Source organism: Phycodurus eques, chromosome 10 (assembly GCF_024500275.1).
Source record: "Phycodurus eques isolate BA_2022a chromosome 10, UOR_Pequ_1.1, whole genome shotgun sequence".
NCBI lineage: Eukaryota > Metazoa > Chordata > Actinopteri > Syngnathiformes > Syngnathidae > Phycodurus > Phycodurus eques.
Genome location: NC_084534.1, coordinates 19,143,168 through 19,161,349, shown reverse-complemented (window position 1 = coordinate 19,161,349; position 18,182 = coordinate 19,143,168). Strand labels below are relative to the sequence as shown.

The window sequence follows — 18,182 nt, the reverse complement described above, 5'->3', positions numbered from 1 at the left end:
CTATCAAGCCTATGTGCATAAACTGATGAAGTCTGCTCAGATGAGAGGCAAAACGTCTTCTAAGAGAACCAGTACAGTTCAGTTGCAAATTATTCAATACCCTGAGAATAAAATGACCTGGATGAATGAGAATATTCACAGGCATGTTACGGTACAGTGTTCTAATTTTGTGTGCTTAGGTGAGGAGATGCGTGTGAGTTTAAAATTTTGGGTCAAAAGTTTAGTGTCCCCCAAACTGAAACCGTGTGACATGCTGTCCTGTGATGTGAGGCTCTAATGAAAGAGAGCCAAATTGTGATCTGAGGGCGTGGTTTGCCTTTCGACCTCCTGCTACTTCCTGTCGAGTAGACTAATCTGACTTAATTGTACGCTGGGCTCCCGCTCTGTCTCATTAGGCTCCGTCCGTGATGAAAGGCCGCTCCCGGTCATGCTGCAGGCGTTAAGGCCATCAAGTATGTGCAAATCAGATGTGACAGCAGTTTGCAAAATACCATTATATAAGTAATCATCCAGAACGTCTGAAAACGTCCGTACCGTCGTCTGATGTATCGTCTTCTCCTTATTAGCTCCTCAAGCCAAACCCTTCACATCCAACGTTATCTGCTGTGTTATCTTCGCACGTGAAGGTCGCCTCGGGGCAACGCTCGACAGGCAACACCGGCGTCTTTCTGACACTTAGCTCGCTGTGAAAAGCAGATGCTGACAGAAAGGTAATGAGACAGACTCACGTGTCATGGCTGCTTTTAAACACCAGTTTGACTCTCATTTCTGTCCATCTCCCATACCCATTCAAGACACATACAGTATATCAAGGAAATAGTAATGTAAGCCATAAGATGTTATAGTGATAGAAACCAGAAATCACCTGTCACTTGCCGCCGAAATGGCCGTGGGCCGCTTTGCGTCTGCCAGTGTGCCCCGCCGCATACCGCCGCGCTATAGTGACCGGAGGACGGATGGAGACACGTTTACAGCAATTCATTTTGGGATTCCTTCTGGCTTGCATGTGTTATGTGTCCCAGGCACTCCAAAAACTCCTACAGGGTCAGAATCAGGAGCCGCGGGTCCCAACAGGTAGAGTGGAGAGATGCAGCACACGCAGCAGGTCAAAGGGCAATTCCCTCGAGTTCCACAGGTATTTGTTCAACTGTGCACATCGTAAAATGTGATTCACACTGCCGCCCTACTTGTTCTAACTTTCACTGACCGTAAAAATTAGTGTGAGAAGTCAGGAACCTTCTGAGAATCTGCTTCTTTTTTTTCTTTTTTCTTTTTTTTAAAGGCATACACTTGTTCTGGGGTGTAGTGAAAACACACCGCATAATTCTATCTTGTGCGTGATCAAGGATGTGATGTGAATTTGCCTGTGTGTGTGGAGGATTAAAGGCATACAGCTGTAGCAGAATTAAAGGGGGAGACAAAAAGATGACATGAGGTTTGACAGCCGCTTGTTAGGAACTGCATACCATTTTTGCATGAAACTACATATGACATTCGTACACATGCTTGATTGCATACAGCAGTAGTTTGATCCTGTAGGAAATAGTATGAAAAGTTAAGAGCTACAGTATACAGTACAGTGGTGCCTTGAGATATGAGTTCATTTTTGCTTTGACTTGAAAGCGCATACTTGAGATACGAGCCCCGTATTGTGGCAGCGAACCCAACACACTTTACAATAAACAGCAGTTTACCAAATGGTGAAAGATTAATCAAAAAAGAGGTAAATGCCTATGGAAAGGCCCTACTAGCTTAATGCTAATTAGCACCTATCTTGCGGTGCTTTAACCCTTTACAAGCAACAGATTGAGCACAAATGGTTTGGCAACACGTAGACAGACAATATACTGTAACAGTACACAGTCATTTACTAGGGTAGGGTTTAGATTATAATTATGTTTAATTTAGGGTTAGCAAAAACAAAAAACAAAAAAAAAAGCCAAATTGAACGCACTAGTTGAAACAAGGCAGAAACTACGACAGTGCATGAGAACGAGGATCGTTACTTGTACTGTATGTAGTTCTTTGGCCTAGTAAAATGATAAATGGACTCCTTATATAGTGCTTTATCTACAGCATCACAGTGCCCAAAGTGTTTTACAAACCCTCACATTCACCCACTTACACACCAATGGGCAACTGCTGCCATGCAAAGAGGCGCCAGGCCCACTGGGAGCAAATCAGGGTTCAGTGTCTTGCCCAAGGACACTTCGACATGCAGACAATCGTACCCGGGATTCGAACCAGTGACTCTTCGGTCACTGCACGACCTGCTCTACCAACTGATCCGCAGCCGCAGTCGAAAGATGATTGTTATCCCAGAGGAGACTGAGGGCTAGGGCAGGGACAATGACCAAGTCGACTTCAAAAATAGGTCTATCCAAAATTTCTGCCTCGTGTTTGAGCCCCCGGAATCTGTGTTTCACACGAACATTTATTTATACGGGCGCAGTGTTGGGCCAATGATAAGCTTCGCCAAAAAACGACAAAAGAGCATCTGTAACTGATTTTTAAGACACTGTTAGATGTGTAATGTACATACAGTAAAACATGATAACTATGAGTGAGCTGAACGGTAGTTAGCATTTTTTGACCTAAAATGGTAATCACTCGCGCATCCCTACTGAGGGCATAAACAAAATGGCCTGGTGCAGCTAATTGGATACAACAGAGTATGCAGCACCTAGAGCCGAATACAAACCATGCAGCAAAATTCCTGTCCCACACCATTGAGTCACTTAGCAGCCTCTGAGTGCTTGTCACTGTAAAACAACACTACTCGTGTGTTGGGAACAAGTTGCACAAACACGACTGTTTGAATTCTCCGCTTATCCGGGTGACCTGATAGCTGAGTGCTTAGTTGGCAAACCTCGTGGGGCTCCAGTACAAATTTCCACATTTCCTATTCTCTTCACCCGCAAATCTCAAGGAAACCAAAGACGACTCACCATCTCCACTTTGCAAAACTTGAATTGTCTGTGTACAAAAACTCTTTTCATCAGGGGATTTTGAAGGAAGTACATTTAAATATTAAAAGGACTGTTTTGTCTTTATTAAAGGGAAGTTTGAACATTTCTCAAAGCCGATTAATAACAGCTCAGCCCACAATTACATGGCATCAGGAACTAAGTTGCACCCACAAGGCACTTACGGCAGAATCAGTGGGATCAGGGCTTACAGTTATGCATGATAAATAGTTTGTTGTATTTAAGAACAGTGAGGGGGGAAACGTCAGCAAGAGTTGACTTTGTCATTAGAGCTAAATACACAAAGATGAAGCAACCCTCAACATGATCTTCTGTAATTTAGTAAGCAGTTGTTAAAAAAAAAAAAAAAAAACTTGTAATCGACCTTCACATGGAATATATACTGCCCTGGAGATGCTATATTTTACCATCATTTCAACAGAGTTGAATTAAAAAAAAAAGATTTTCCGTCCAAAAAGCTAGTAACATTTGATGAGAACAGCCTCTGGTGTGCTTGTGTGTTTAAGTAGCAAGAGATTAACAGCAGGGGGCGATGTTTAATTAAAGTGTAGGTACTTCTTCCAATGGGGACGAAAGCATAAAGTTTTCTTTTTAGCGTCCCCTCTGGCCACAGACAGATTGGATCCAACCTCTTGAGAGGCTTCTCTGTTCTATGTCAGCATCATCTGCCTATGCGTACAGGAGTTTGACATCCATGTGCTCTTTTTGTGAACTCCATTCAATTATTTATTTTTTTGATTACTTCAGCACTTGTGGCAAAGCTGCGGGCTGGATGGAATGTAAGGAATCGTGTCCGTGGAAATAAACATTTCAAGGGTCGCTTGCACAGCAGGTCAGACGTGAAGATGTGCTTCCCGAGGGAGAGCAAATCCAATTCCCAGCTGTAGTTCATGGACGGTTTGCTTCTTAACGGGGACATATTATGGAAAAGTGACGTTTTAATGGCTTGTATGCACATATTTGGGTCTCTGGAATGCCTACCCACCCATCAAGTGTGAAATTACACAATCAAGTACATTTTTGTAAGATGCTTAAGATGCTATCGCAGATACAGAGGACATGAGCAAAGGTGTATTCATTTTTATTCATGATGGAAACATCCATGGTAGCACAGTGTGTAGTGGTTAGCATGTTTGCCTCACAGTCAGGAGATCTGGGTTTGAATCGCAGTCGGAACGTCTGCGTGTGAAGTTTGCTTTCTTGGCTTTTCTATGGTACTACGGTTTTCTTTCGCATCATTTATAGTTTGAATGAAGATTTTGTCCATATGAATGTGAATGTGACTGACAACCAGACCAGGCTGTACTCCCCTCTGACTCAAAGTCAGCTGAGATCGGCCCCAGTTCTTAGTGGGTCTAGAAAATTGATGGCTAGATCCAGTAGATGTTGTTGTCTGCTGGATATCAACCACTTCAAACATGCCACCCACTGCTGATGAATTTCCCGACATGTCAGCATATGAAAAGAAGCACTAAGTGACGTGAAGTTCATAAGTAGCAATTCCTTTGGTAAACTTTTGACTCCTTTGACTTTCTGAGCTCTGGGTCAGACTGGTTAAAACGGTTATGGCTTTACTGCTCTACTCATGTACTCTGGATGCCATGCTCCCTAGAACTCCCCACCATTCACCTGGGCACACCCCACAGTAGAGGGGCTAGAGAGCGCGGTGGCTGATTTACGTAACAGGACCGCCTCATCCAATTCTGACTCCTATGAACATGTCTGTTTAAAGAGCACAATTTGTGTGCTTAAATTCTTGATCCTTGACAAAAGACCGTCACAGAGATTTTATGTAGACAGCCAGGAAGTTTTAATTTATGGAAAATAGCACAATTTGTCTCCTTTAAAAATCATCACCTCGTGGTCAAATTTGTACGCATTTTGCTAAACGGAAGCAGCTGCGATAACGCCAAGTAGAAATGGAACGTTCACAGCAAACTTTTAGATCAGACTGCTAAGAGGAAGCAGATTGGGGGTATCCATGGCGGCCCCCTCCACCTTCCCACACAACCTACTCCTCATCCCGCATGAATGCTGCAATTTTCCACCCCACGGCTCCAGATGATATCTGCTCCGGAGGTTTTAGAGAGCTTTTTCTTCGCCACTCGTAGTCAATCGGGACATTAGTGTGATCCTCCCGGGAAAAGTGCCGTTGGTCCTTATCGCAGGAAGTCGCACAATGCAGCGCTGGAATGTAAACCTTCTCAGCTTGCATCTGAAGGTGCAGGGAGGAAAAGTTCCGTGCCGTCTTTTGCAGTCTTTTTACCCAGCTCATTTATTTTTCATTCTTTTCCAGAACACAGTGTACGATGTGGGGAAATGCACATTTCTGTAGCCGTTTCTCAGGCGTGTGTGCATTTTTGGGTTTCACTGAGAAGAAGTCACAACAGCAGTAAGCACTTAGTCCTAATGATGTTTGAGATGTTATGCTCGTCACTAGAACAATGCACGGCACCTCCACGGGTTTGCATGAAGTGAAATATCAAAAAAAGCCTTGAATATAAAAATTCTGCGACTAATTGACGCCCTCACAAAAAGGTTCATACTGTACCGTAATTGTCTATAACTGCATCAAGAAGGCGACAAAGCATTCATTTTGTCTAATTAGAACTCCTCAACTTACATTAACATACTTCTTTGTCACCAACATACCACTAATGGCGCCAAAATAATAACTTTATCGCTTTGGCATGAGCGCAAAAAAATCCAATAGGTGAGTTTTTCAGTGAATAACAGAGGATACTGTAGGTTACCCCCCAAAAATCTGAATATTCGCAAATGCCAAACCGCAAATATGCGAGGGTTCACTGTACACTGAATTCAGAACACCCCAGTGTTCAGTGCTCACCTCAGTGAGCATCTAAAAAAGGGCTGGGCAAACCTTTGTGTTCGAAGGGCAGTGTGAGCAGTCGGGAAAAGTTGGATGTTTTCCTGTAGCGCTGGCCATTTAAACCCAAATGTTTTTTGGTGGTCTCGGTTTCATGAGAGCTGTCCCACCGCAGTACTTTTGTATTACAAATAAAAACCTCTGATAAAACACAACATAATAATACAAAAAAAAACATCTGTGTGTTTGCAGAATTATGCTGACTACCAGGCCAAATCCTCACAACACTCCACATGACAAAAGATGGTGTCTAATTTTGCCGCCTAACAATAACTAGTGAAATAGTTCAGAAATCCATTTTGGATTTTGTTCAGGTTTTCCAAGAGGAGACTGTGAAGGTAGAGCACATGTTTAAACTGTCTTACGCTGACCCTGAGACTTGAACTTTGCCCCCGCCCAAGGAGGCTGGAATGAGGCTGCGTTGTTTTTTTTTTAGACTTCCGATCTCCTTTGCACAGATGTTCTCAGATATGCTCATGTGTGACAAAGAAGTGATGGATCTGCAGGAATATCACTAAATGTACCTGACAGAAAGATGCCTCACTATTGGAGACAAGTGAACACATTGTTGTGTGTGCTGCTGTATTAGGATATTAATATTAGGATAAAAATATTAGGAAAACTAAGGCATATAAAAACCAAAGTTCCGCTGTATTGAAGTTTGCATTTATGTATGCCATTGATATTACATTACCGTACATTACTGAACAACCAGAACCTTTGTTATGTCGCTGTAAGTTACATTTCCTGAATCATGACATTTTCGTCTTTGTCCTTACGCTGTGGCATCTCAAAAACACAAAAATAGCCAAAAGCGAAACAAACTTGTGGAGTTCTAGATGTGTAACTGAGCTGCGTTTTACGATGACGTCAGCAAATCTCGAAGGACGACACTCTGGACCGGTCACTTGTCAATCACAGGGCAATTGTGAAGACTTGTCGTGTGAGCCACAACACTACCACTGGTAGCAGTATAACGAGGTGGAATTGCTTGTCTCAATTACAAACTCTACCTTTAAATCAAGCTTCTGTATGGAATTCCTGTGATATATGTAGTTGGAATTATTGTTATTATTATTTTAAGCTTCCAGATGTTTTCCACTGAAGGAACAGCCCCACTAGCCAGTTGGCAGCTAATTTGGTCTTTTGTTTTTCTTCTTTTTTTTGGGCTTTGGGAAAATGTACAGGCTAATTGGTGGCAAGTGTAAGTTGCCTCCTGATTGACTCCATGCGCTCCAGGATTCAGTCCAAGATCCCCTTTTGATAACGCCGCCCATTGTCATCAGGTCTACTCATTCAAAAGACATTTAAAAAAAATAATAAAAATTGCATTTTCATATCTGAATGTCTTTTATTGTAATTTGCCATGTGCAATGGTGGCGCGTGCTTCACTCACTGTCAGCGCCTGAATCAATTATTACGGGCCGTCTGGAAGGCAAAGATATGATCTGGTGGGCTTGATGACAAGTCTGGCATGATATTTAGCTGTTGGAGAGCAAAATGACTGAAAAATAGGACTTCTCGTGCTTTTTGCAAGGGCGCTTTTGCAATGAGCTTCACAGACGTGAAAGAAGCAACATTTACAAGCGTCTTATTTCCTTTCGTTGATATTAGTGTGAATATTGGAATATGTACTCATGTTTTCCAGTAGCAGTTATAATCAAGTCTTGACATTGGAGTGCCTTTTGAACCCTAACAATTTGGCACCTCTTCCTGTTTCATTTTTTTTTTTTTTAAAACAACAGAAAAAAATCTAACCTCACTGAGGCTTTTCTGCTTGCAATTGAGCAACCAGGATATTAACTCTTTCTTTTCTTTCCTCCTGTCAGATGTGAACGAATGCGAGGAGACCAACGGCGGATGCGAAGCGCTTTGCTGCAACACCATTGGAAGCTTCTACTGCCGATGTCCTACAGGACTCAAACTGAGCCAAGATGGCAAAAGCTGTCGAGGTGAGAGTCCACTACGTTACCTTAGGTAGTGTGTACTACTTGATTACAAGTAGTACACACTTGACGTTTGGTCCAGCTTTGACCTTGTGCAACTGAGTTTTTAGAGTTTTGTGTTTTACGCCGAGTTGTCACACTTGGCTGCCATTTTAACCCTATACGTAAAAATGGAAAATCAAACTATTCAAAATTTACTGAAGTGTCGCCTATCTGGCAGGTAGTGTATACAGTATGTGGCTCAAATTTAATAGCAATCGGACAAAATCCTCTAGGACAAGTTTGTTTTTGAAGAATGGCCAAGATGATCCTAAAAATGGCCTCTTCATACAAAAATGGCAGACTTCCTGTATCAGTTCAGACATGGCTTCTTGAGACGTTTTTGTTCGTCTACTCATCATAAATCGATGAGTTAAACTGGCTGAATTTTGAGCATGTAGAGAATAATTATTAGAGCTTCATTGTTCATGGCAAATTATCAAACTTCGGCACCATGTTCTGTCCAAACAACCTGATGAATACTCAAAGCCTCAAAATGTAGTTTCACCCATTTCTCTTTTACACTTGATTCAAATTTGGAAGCAATTAAATGGCCAAAATGACTCTAAAATGACTGCTTCCAACCTAAATGGAAGACTTTCTGATTGTTTTACAGAATGGATTCTTGAAACTTGACTACCAAATTTCATGTTGCCATGTAAAATTGGTTTTGGGGCGGAATTTCCAAATAATTCAAAGGGTCGCTACCAGACCAATTTAGTGCCTCGAAAGACCTCTGAAACAAATGAAAAAAAAAAGTCAATTTAACAGAGTAACACAAAATTTGGCTGGCATGTCAATCATACTTAGATCGAAAACAAAGTCTCAAGAACACATGCCTTAAAAACAACAGGAGTTCTGCCATGTTGGTTTGAAGCGGCCGTTTCAGGATGTTTTGGGCCAGTTCCAGTGGTTCTTCAAAAACAAACTTGTCCTTGAGATTTTTTTTCAGATTGCTACTAATTTTGAACCATGATCACGAGATGTGAAAGATGAGAGATGTTAAATTGTGAAGAATTGTAGTTTTTGTTATTATGTGTGAGTTGAGCATGTCAGCAAATTGTGATGAGTCCCCATGACGTGTGATGTGATGAAAGCCACACCCTAAAGAGATTCTCGGCTGTAGGAAATGTATAGATTGAATTACTTCGCTCCTGATGCTGATTTCCTACAAACGATCCCTCGGCTGGCACACCTTTCAGCTTTAGTTTTTCCATCGCCGTCGGAGGACTTTATAAAAACCGAAATGGCCCAGATAGGAAAAAGGTTCGTCACCCCTGTGCTTCAACAAAATATTAAAAACAATCCTGACAATGTCTTTTTGTGATGGTTTATAGACAAAATCACCACCAGGGAGTCTGAATGTCTCAGTAAGCTATGTTCTATCTCCAAATTTCTGCTCACGACAAACACAAAATGTCTTCCTGACATCATCCCTTTCATCCTCTGCCACAGTTTGATGTTTGTGACGAAGGCATGGCAGCGTGTGGTTGGTTTGATCAGACAAAATTATCAGTAATAGTCGGTTGGAAGACTATTGAGAGATCTTATCCACGCCATGGTAATTAGAATTAGGAGTGGATGGGAACAGTGTCACAGATGGAAATCATAGCCATCGGAAGAAAACAACCACAGGGTTAGTCATCTTTAAAGACTTCGGTAAAGTGAATTCAGAGATTTGTTTCTAAATACAGCACACTTTTAAAGAGAATTGCTGAAAAGGTGTAAAATATGAAAACTACTGTATGTAGTATTCATTTGTGGCGCTATAGCAAGTTTTTCACAGTTTCAGTTCTCCGCGACCCTAGTGAGGATAAGCGGAGGCTGGATGCTTTAAACAAGTATCTTTTGGCGGCTGAAAAGTGTATGGATACGTAGGCATAAGAACAATGCCAAATGAAGTTGCATCTGTTTTTCAGCGGGGCGTGGTTTCACGCATTCAGCGGACATGATAGAGCCAAGTGACAATAGCTTAATTTTTTCATGATTTTGAAGCCTCATTTTATATACTGAGAGAGTACTGTTCTCTGTGGTGTGTCAAATTCAGAAGACATTTATTTTCATTTGCTTTTAATAGCAGGTTTTAGGTACCTGTACGTAAGGATCGTTAACCTGTGGCACAACAAATCATCTTTTGTCCAGGGAAACATCTAAGACACCAGCAAAGGTTATCCCTCCTAGTTAGTTTATATCATGTTTGTATGGATTCCAGCATGCTGCCATGAGTTTAACATTTCAGTCGTCACGCCGAATAAGCTTTACAGCTCGCACGGGCACGCGCGTGCGGTTGTGCGACTGATGATCTGCCAGCGTTCCAACAGCTGAACTAACAGCTCGCTGCGACTGGGTGTTAGTGTAAAGATCGCGCTGCCAGATTTAAAAATTCACCTTTCACTAATCCACACCCCCAAAAGGCAGACTGGCCAATCAGAGCGCAGCACAGAAGCCTGACGCTTTCCTGTCAGGCGATGCGGTGGTTCACGTTTGCTCTGTTTACAAGTGTGTTTTTTTTGGCCCTGCTAAAATGTCTGCGCCTTGACCTAAGAAGATACAGGCCGTCTCATTGCTCTCTCAGATGTTTGGATTGGGATTGGAAATATGGAATAAGACTTCTGGCAAATTGTAAAGCCCACATTCTTTCCCTTATATATGTCAGCATCAAAGATGTCTTGTCTTCATATGTTCTGTTCTCAACACCTGGCTGCTGGTTTCACTCCAAAAAACACGCATACTGAAAGTATAAAGTATCATTTCGTGCTCAAGTCACGCTCTCATTCTGTGGTTGTTTTCCAGGCGTTTGTGTCGCACACTGCTGTTACTCTTAGTCACCAACTCGCTCTGCACTTCTTTTCCAGTATTTTTTCGTCTGTGAAGCAAAAAGCTGTCACACTCTCAGGCTTTTGGGCACTGTACTGCGGTCACGCTTTGTCACATTATCGTTCTGTGCTTCTTTTCCAGGGTTTTTATAATAGCACACTGCTGTCACACTTTCAATTTGTGCTTCTCCTATCAGGCTTTTGTGTAGCACACTGCTGTTACACTGCAAACACTCAAAATCTTATTTTGGGTCGAAAGTCTCAAAACAAATCTGATTACTCTTAAAATAAGACTCATTACCTAAAAAAAGTACATTGTTTTTAAGCAATTTTCACTTGTTTCAAGGTAATTTTTACTTGAAGTATATAAGAAAAATTGCCAGTGGAGTAAGTTTTATTGTCAATTTGTTTCTACTTATTTCAAGAAAAAAGCAAGTGATGTGAAAATTGTCAAAAAAGATACTTTTTACACGATGAGTCTTAATTACATTTTTGGGGATGAGAAAAATGAGAAATATTATTGGTCAGAAGTTGAGTTTTTTTTTTCACCGTACACTCAGTCGCGCTCTCACTCTGTGCTTCTTTTCACGCTTCTGCGTTACCCACTGCTATCACATTTTCCAGTTGCGTGGCAAAGTGTGAGGGCTACACAAATGCTTGATCAAGAAGCACACAGTGAGAGCAGTGGACAATAGAACAACAGATTATACAGATGTTGCGCCACACCGTGACAGCAGTTAGTCAACTTACAGTACATGGAGTCTTGTGCCTTTCCTGAGTCTCGATTCTCTATTGTCCTACCTCATACCTGCGTAGGATAGTTTCATCCAAGAATTCGGAAGTATCATGTCATTTCGTGTATAAAATGTATACTGTAAGCATGCTTTATCTTTGAAATATGACTGATAAGAAACAGTACGCTCTACACCAAATTATAGTTAGATAAAAAATATATATACAAGTGAAAATTCAATAAACGTTTGCTGGAGTTACAGTATAGCTGTGAGTAAAGTGTCAGGAGTTGAAGGTGCTTTGTGAGAGAGCTGAACATCATGGGGGCGTTTCTTTACTGTGACGGACACACTTGCGCTTTGGGAGGGCGAGAGTGTGAGAGGAAGATGGAAGGAGAGAAAACTCCAGAGGCAGTCTAGACTGAATGAGAGATAACCTCACCGGCATTCCGCACGCTCCCATTTTTCGTAATGATTTTTCCATTCATCTAACTGGAGTTTTCACTTCATTTGTAAAGTTGTTTAATTGTATATTTATACTGCCTGAAAGGTAATACCGCAAGATGGTTTTGGCATCAGGATGGTGGATTTTCCTCCTGATGCTCCAGGAATCTTTGCCGTTTTTTGCATCCGCAACAAACTACCCATACGGTTTCTATAGAAGGCTCTGCTACAGGCCGCATTGTTTCCATGGTTACCACGGCTATAACCTGCCTCACAGAGCTGCAGGTAAGTGAGGACTTCCTGACCAAATTCCAGATTGGGCAATCGGAGCAGTCTGGCATTCTTCAGAGATTCTGACATGAGATGAATGTGCATTGAAAACGTGCTTTCATCACTGAATATTTTCTAGCACTGACTGACTAGTGTTGTGTGTGCGGGCAGCGCGCTGACCCCCGAGGTTAGTGGACGTGATTTTCCCCAAACCAAAGCGCAGCGGGCAGCACGCACGGAAAAAGGAAAAAAAAGTGCTGTCGTGACTCCTGCCAGCAGCTGCACATGGAACGAGGCTGACGTTTGGCCGCAGAAGACAAAGAGTCACAAGTTTTAAAGACCCCTTTGTGCCCCACACACAGTATCGTATGTGGGACTTGACCAGAAGTAGACGGGTTCAAGTCAGGGATTAGATCTGTGATCCAACACTGTTGCTGGAAACAGGCAAGGTGATAGCATTCCCCTTTTGCTCGTATAGCTGTGACTGATGATGTTTTTATTGTCAGTAAAATCCGCGTGTTGAGTTGTCATGATTGAAAACACAGCTTTTTAGCTCAGCAGGAAGGACAGCGAACCCCCCCCGATGTGGTATAGTTTGCCATTTGGCGTCCCTTCTGAAAATATGAAAATATGCCTCTAAAGTCGGTTGAGTTCAAATAAAACACATTCAAATAAAAGTTTGACCTTTGAACCAATTTTTTTTTGTTTTTTTTTCCTGTGGCAAAACTGGCTTGAAAATACAAACAAATCACCCTCAGAGGTTCCACTGAACTGGATTTATTACATAATTGTTCATGTTCATTCGGCATTGTAATGAGAGCCAATACTATGTTAAATATTCTATGTTTGAAATAACAATCTTGGCACTCAATAGGGTGCAGACCTCCACCAATGCAAAACAATCCTAAAGACAGTTGTGCGGAACACCGCTGTCCCACCCCGGCCCTGTAGGAGGCAGTAATGCCAAAATACTACACACACACACACACACACGCAGCAAGTTTCTTTTTTTTCTCTGCTAGACCTGATAGATCACTTGCCCCATGATGCAAGTAGACTGTCATGACGATAAATAACACATTGTCACTGTGGGGAATGTCCAAATATGGTGAATTTCATATTTCTTCCCACATCGATACTATTGGTCTGTACCCATGTCGTCTGTTAGTTTTACACGTTAACCAATTTCAAGTGTTGAAAACAGCTTGAGAATTGTTTTTATTTAGTCTTGAATGCTCAACTGTGTGAGAAGTATTATAAAACGCCTGTTTTTCCCTCACTTATGTTGCCTCAAGATCGATGACCATAACGAGTGTGTGCAAATGAATTTTGACCGATAAAACTGCTTAGTCAGCCAATTGTTTTATTTACTCTTATTGCTCTTACTCTTATTTTGATTTCATGGCTCTAAGACCTCTGAGAAACACTTTGGGAAGATGATGTAGACACAGTCCGTTGCTTTTGTGAAATATTAAAGGCTTTTTGTCTGGTCGGGGAGTCGGCGTGGACGGCTGGTGCTGGCTGCTTGTCATACCATTTAATCAATGACAACATCCCTCCCTAATGAGGACAAACAACAGGAAATGAATGGATGGATGCGAATGTAAGTTTGATTGGTTTTGCCTTTATGCACCCTGCCTGCAATAAAGTATGTTACCCCGCTTCTCTCGCCAAAGGTTAGCAGGCATAGGCTCCAGCGCACCCTGGACCCTAAGGAGAACAAGCGTTGTAGAAAATGGATGAATGGTTGTTTGTCTATATTTCTCCTGAAATATGTTCCCCCACTTCTCTCTCCAAAAGTCAACTGGGATAGGGCCCAGCGCACTCGCAACACTAATGAGGACAAGCGTGTGTACTGACAGAGAATGGATGGATAGAGTTGCTAACAGTAAAGTAACTAATTTACCAATAAGTGTTGATCAAAAAAATAACCTCTTGTCATAAACATTTCATACTTAGTGGAGGCACAAATGGTCAGTTTTGAAGAAGTATTTATAGAATCATGTTTATTATTGTGGTTGAAGTTTGCAGTGGTGTACAATTGCACTTCATCATACTGAGAGCTGCTTCTATTTTTTTTTTAAATTAATTTCAACATATACACAACTAAAATCAGTACAGTTAGCCGTCGTTCATCACGGGGATACGTTCCAGACCCACCCGCAATAGGTGAAAAGCTGGGATACAGATGGATGTGAGCTGTGGCTGACAGCAGCTCCTGTGCTCATTGTTTTTTACTGTTCTCACTCAATAAATGGGTGAAAAATGCTTCTGTGACAGTGGCTCTCCTTTCCCAAATGCGAGGGCATTAGTACGTATACGGTAAAAACCCATAAAAAAAACCCAAACAATCCTTATTAACCGCCAATTTCCGTTGTAGCGAAATCTGCAATGATAAACATTTTTGTGTTAAATGAATACACCTCAGTCCAAAACGGTGCATCAGCTCCTGTGTTGGGTACATCGGTGTACCTAATGTTGTGGCCACAGCGTGTCCTCCTGTGCACTATGTGAACATAAAGACAGACACATGTGCAGCCCAAAGTACTCGATGAGGTCCAGATGCTCTTGTCCACTCGCCACATTGTCCCACTCAGTGTGACAAAAACACTCTTCAAGCCAATTTTTTTTCCACCACTTTACTACAGCAGTAGACATAATTGACACCAGATTACTAATAAAAATGAAAACGGTTAAGTGTAAGGTCAAATTGCTTTCCACTACTGAATGCTTAACATAGTTTGTGTCTGCAAAGAGGCACCTGGATAGAGCAATTAAAGTCATTTATGATGTGTTACCTGCATTTGCAGACATGAACCAGTCACAAGCTTCTCGCAGGTAACGTCACCCCTCACGTTGTTTAGTTAAATTTCCACTGACTTTAGTTACGTTACAGCGCTGGAGGTCAGCTTGACATGACTAGCAATTCATCAGTCTTTGACCTTTAATTCAAGACATGTTTAGGAAACAAATTACGGATCTGTTTGGTTTCCCGCTACTTCCCCCACAGAAAAAAAACACCACATCTTTTTATTTTGTTTCCTGTATCCTGGTGTGGCTAAGCGGAATGTGTATGTTTCCATGTGTCGGCTACGCTCGCATGGGGAAAGAATGTAACTGTACAATAGTTTTTACCACATGGGGGAATTAGTTGTGCTCGATTTGCATCGCAGTTACTTGCTTACTTGGCCTCCTCGTTCATCAGCTCCTCGACTTTGACTCCCAAACTCCGTCGTAATCCTTCCATCCAGCGCGGCGGCTCAGCTGGAATTTAGCTGGCCATAATGACAGGCTTTAGTCACATTGCGCTGATTTGGCTCCCGTCTCGCTTCCTCCTTCCGTATCCCGTCCGAAACTCACCCTCATCCTCCTCCTCCGCAGATATTGATGAATGTCAGGTTCACAATGGCGGCTGCCAGCACAGATGCGTTAACACCAGGGGCTCCTACTACTGCGAATGCCAGATGGGATCCCGCTTGCATGTGGATGGACGCACGTGCCTTTGTGAGTACACTCATGGATGTACCGGCATGGCAACACAATTTTGATCTCTTAATCCCTTAAATTTGGTACGGATTAACACTGTTTCATGTTTTCTTTTCTCAAATCATCATTCAGTTCAGGCATGATAATGAATTGTCGATGACGTTTAACCATGCCCTAAAACACTTCACTTTTTTAAAATGATTTTCTTAAAATGGGAATTACATAACATAAATCTTAAAAGTAGAGTTTAACAATAATAAATGCATATTTTTTGCCACGCCTCAAGTAGTCGCCAGGTGCCACGTGGTTCTGGACCACCCCCGCAATAGCTGAAATCCACAAAGTATATTATATTAAACATTATTACTATTATACATTTTAAAGCTTTATGAACCACCACAGACCCTTATTACTCTTCCCCACACTCCTATTAACACTTACCGTACTCTTATAAACACTTACTTACTCGTTCCTATTAAACACCTTTTTTACATTTAAACATACAGTAATTCACACTAGTACTGTACACTATGTTCAATTTGGTCCTTTTAATATGTTTTAATCATTTTAATGTTTATTTGTAAATTTCTAATTAGTTATGAATTACTGTTTTCATGTTTTAAGATAGGAAGTGTTCATTTGACCACAAAATCAATTACAGTGTACACTCCAAATCCCACAATATGGTGAATTAAGTGCAATATGAATATGAAAACAAAAATCTGAAATTCAGTGAATCCCCAATAGGTGAACCGCGATACAGCGAGGAAAGATTACGAGTCTGAGCCTTTATCTTTTTGCGTAGTCCACATGGACAAGTAAACGCCTCTACCTACTGAGACACCGCTAGGTCTTTGACCTCTGCTTGACCTCTACTTTAGCCACTTTCCCACCAAGTGCTACACCTTCGTCCAAGTGGGGAGAGTTACTGGGGGCGTGTGTGTGTGTACTGACAAACACAAGCGCAAACTTCAATCTATCCGTCCATTTTCTGTAGCGCTTGTCGTACATTTCAAACTTCACACAGGAAAGCATGAGCCGAGATTGGAACCTGCGACCTCTCGACCATGAATGCAAACGTACTAACCAATGTTCCACCGTGCTGCCCGCGAACTTGAATTGATGTATTAAATTGCATCAAATGTGCAAATGGGAACGGCTCGCGCGGACTAAACTGCATTAGTTGGCTTCTCTTGAAATGAATTCGAGCAGACGTTGGCCGTAAAATCACACGGCATGAAAGCGTCGGAATCAGTTTAGCATTCAGCATCGGGAAGAGTTCCTGCTCACTGATGACAGCTGGATGCAGTCCATCTGCTGGAGGACATTGTTAGCTACAAAATTGGCTTGGAGAACACCTGTGATTAAGATTGAAGCCAGCCTTTTTCAGAACATACGCTTTGGTTCCTGATAGAGACAGGAGTATAGCCCTGGCGCTGGCTTCTACAATCAGTAGTGGTCCTGTCGAGCATTTCTAGGGCTTCATGTGTGTGTCTTGGCTTCATGAGAGAGAAAATACCGTAGCCACCACCCCCACTGTCCCTGCAAGGCGAAATGTCTGATTGCAGCGATAATCAGCATCCACGTGTGGCGCGACTCCCAGGTGAAGCCCTCATGTGAGACTTTGCAGCCTGCAGACGGAAGCGGGAAAGCTGTGCAGATGCCCTTCAGGAAAAAATGCAAAGTATGCTCACAAATTAATGGAGAACATTTTTGTGTCTCTGGAGTTTTTATTGTATTTTTTATTATTTCTTTTCTCCCTCACAGCGTGATCACACGCAGGGCTGGTTAAAGGGCAATCAGCACAGCATCAGTATGAATTCAATCTCAGCTTTGCTTATCTTATCCAGTTCTGGATCTGACCGCAATGGTCAGATGCCTGCCACACGCGCAAAATGTTTAAACTGGAAAGTTCTCTGAGGTTCGTAGTGCTCCTTTGATGGATGGATATTGACTGCAGTCTTGCACAAGTGAAAAACATCAAACTGCCTTCTTGTTTTCACTCAAGTGATTGAGTCCAGACTGGCGAGATGATTGAGCTGGTGATCTTTGCAACCTCATCAGCGTATGATTTTTGACTTCAACCTTTGATTGTTGGCTCATTTGTGCTGATGGCACATAACCATCATCAAAGGGAAGTCAATGCAGCTTTCGCTGGGAAAAAATATTACGTCAACCTTCAGTCCGATCAAAATTCACAAGAGAAAAAAAAAGCAAAAGAACACCTCTGATACTTTATATTATGAATATACAACGGTACCTCGACTTACAAGGAAGCAGATTGTATTTTTAAACATTTTTTTTTGCCTTGCAGCCGTCCACTCTTGCGCCCTCAGCAACGGTGGCTGTGAACACTTCTGCACCCAGCAGTCTGCCGCTCACTTCCAGTGCCGCTGTAAGACCAACTACGAGCTGACAGAGGATGGCAAACATTGCAAATGTAAGTGCATGGACCCGGAATGAAGAATTAGTCATGACTACGCTGCTTACGAGGAAAATGTGTCCGTTAAAGTAAATATACATCGGGCCAAAAGCCGACTGTAATTAAGTGACAACATGTGCCGGAACAAGATGGA

The 18,182-nt window shown here is 42.1% G+C and overlaps 1 protein-coding gene across 1 annotated transcript in view; it reads left to right on the top strand.

Moving 5' to 3' along the window:
- Positions 1-18,182, top strand: part of megf6b (multiple EGF-like-domains 6b) — a gene marked incomplete at its 5' end in the record, with an annotated part of 62,634 nt that overhangs the window by 22,965 nt on the left and 21,487 nt on the right. Inside the window, 3 exon segments of the mRNA XM_061687747.1 lie at positions 7,704-7,826; positions 15,502-15,624; positions 17,921-18,046. Of these exon segments, the coding sequence (XP_061543731.1) occupies positions 7,704-7,826; positions 15,502-15,624; positions 17,921-18,046 (372 nt within the window).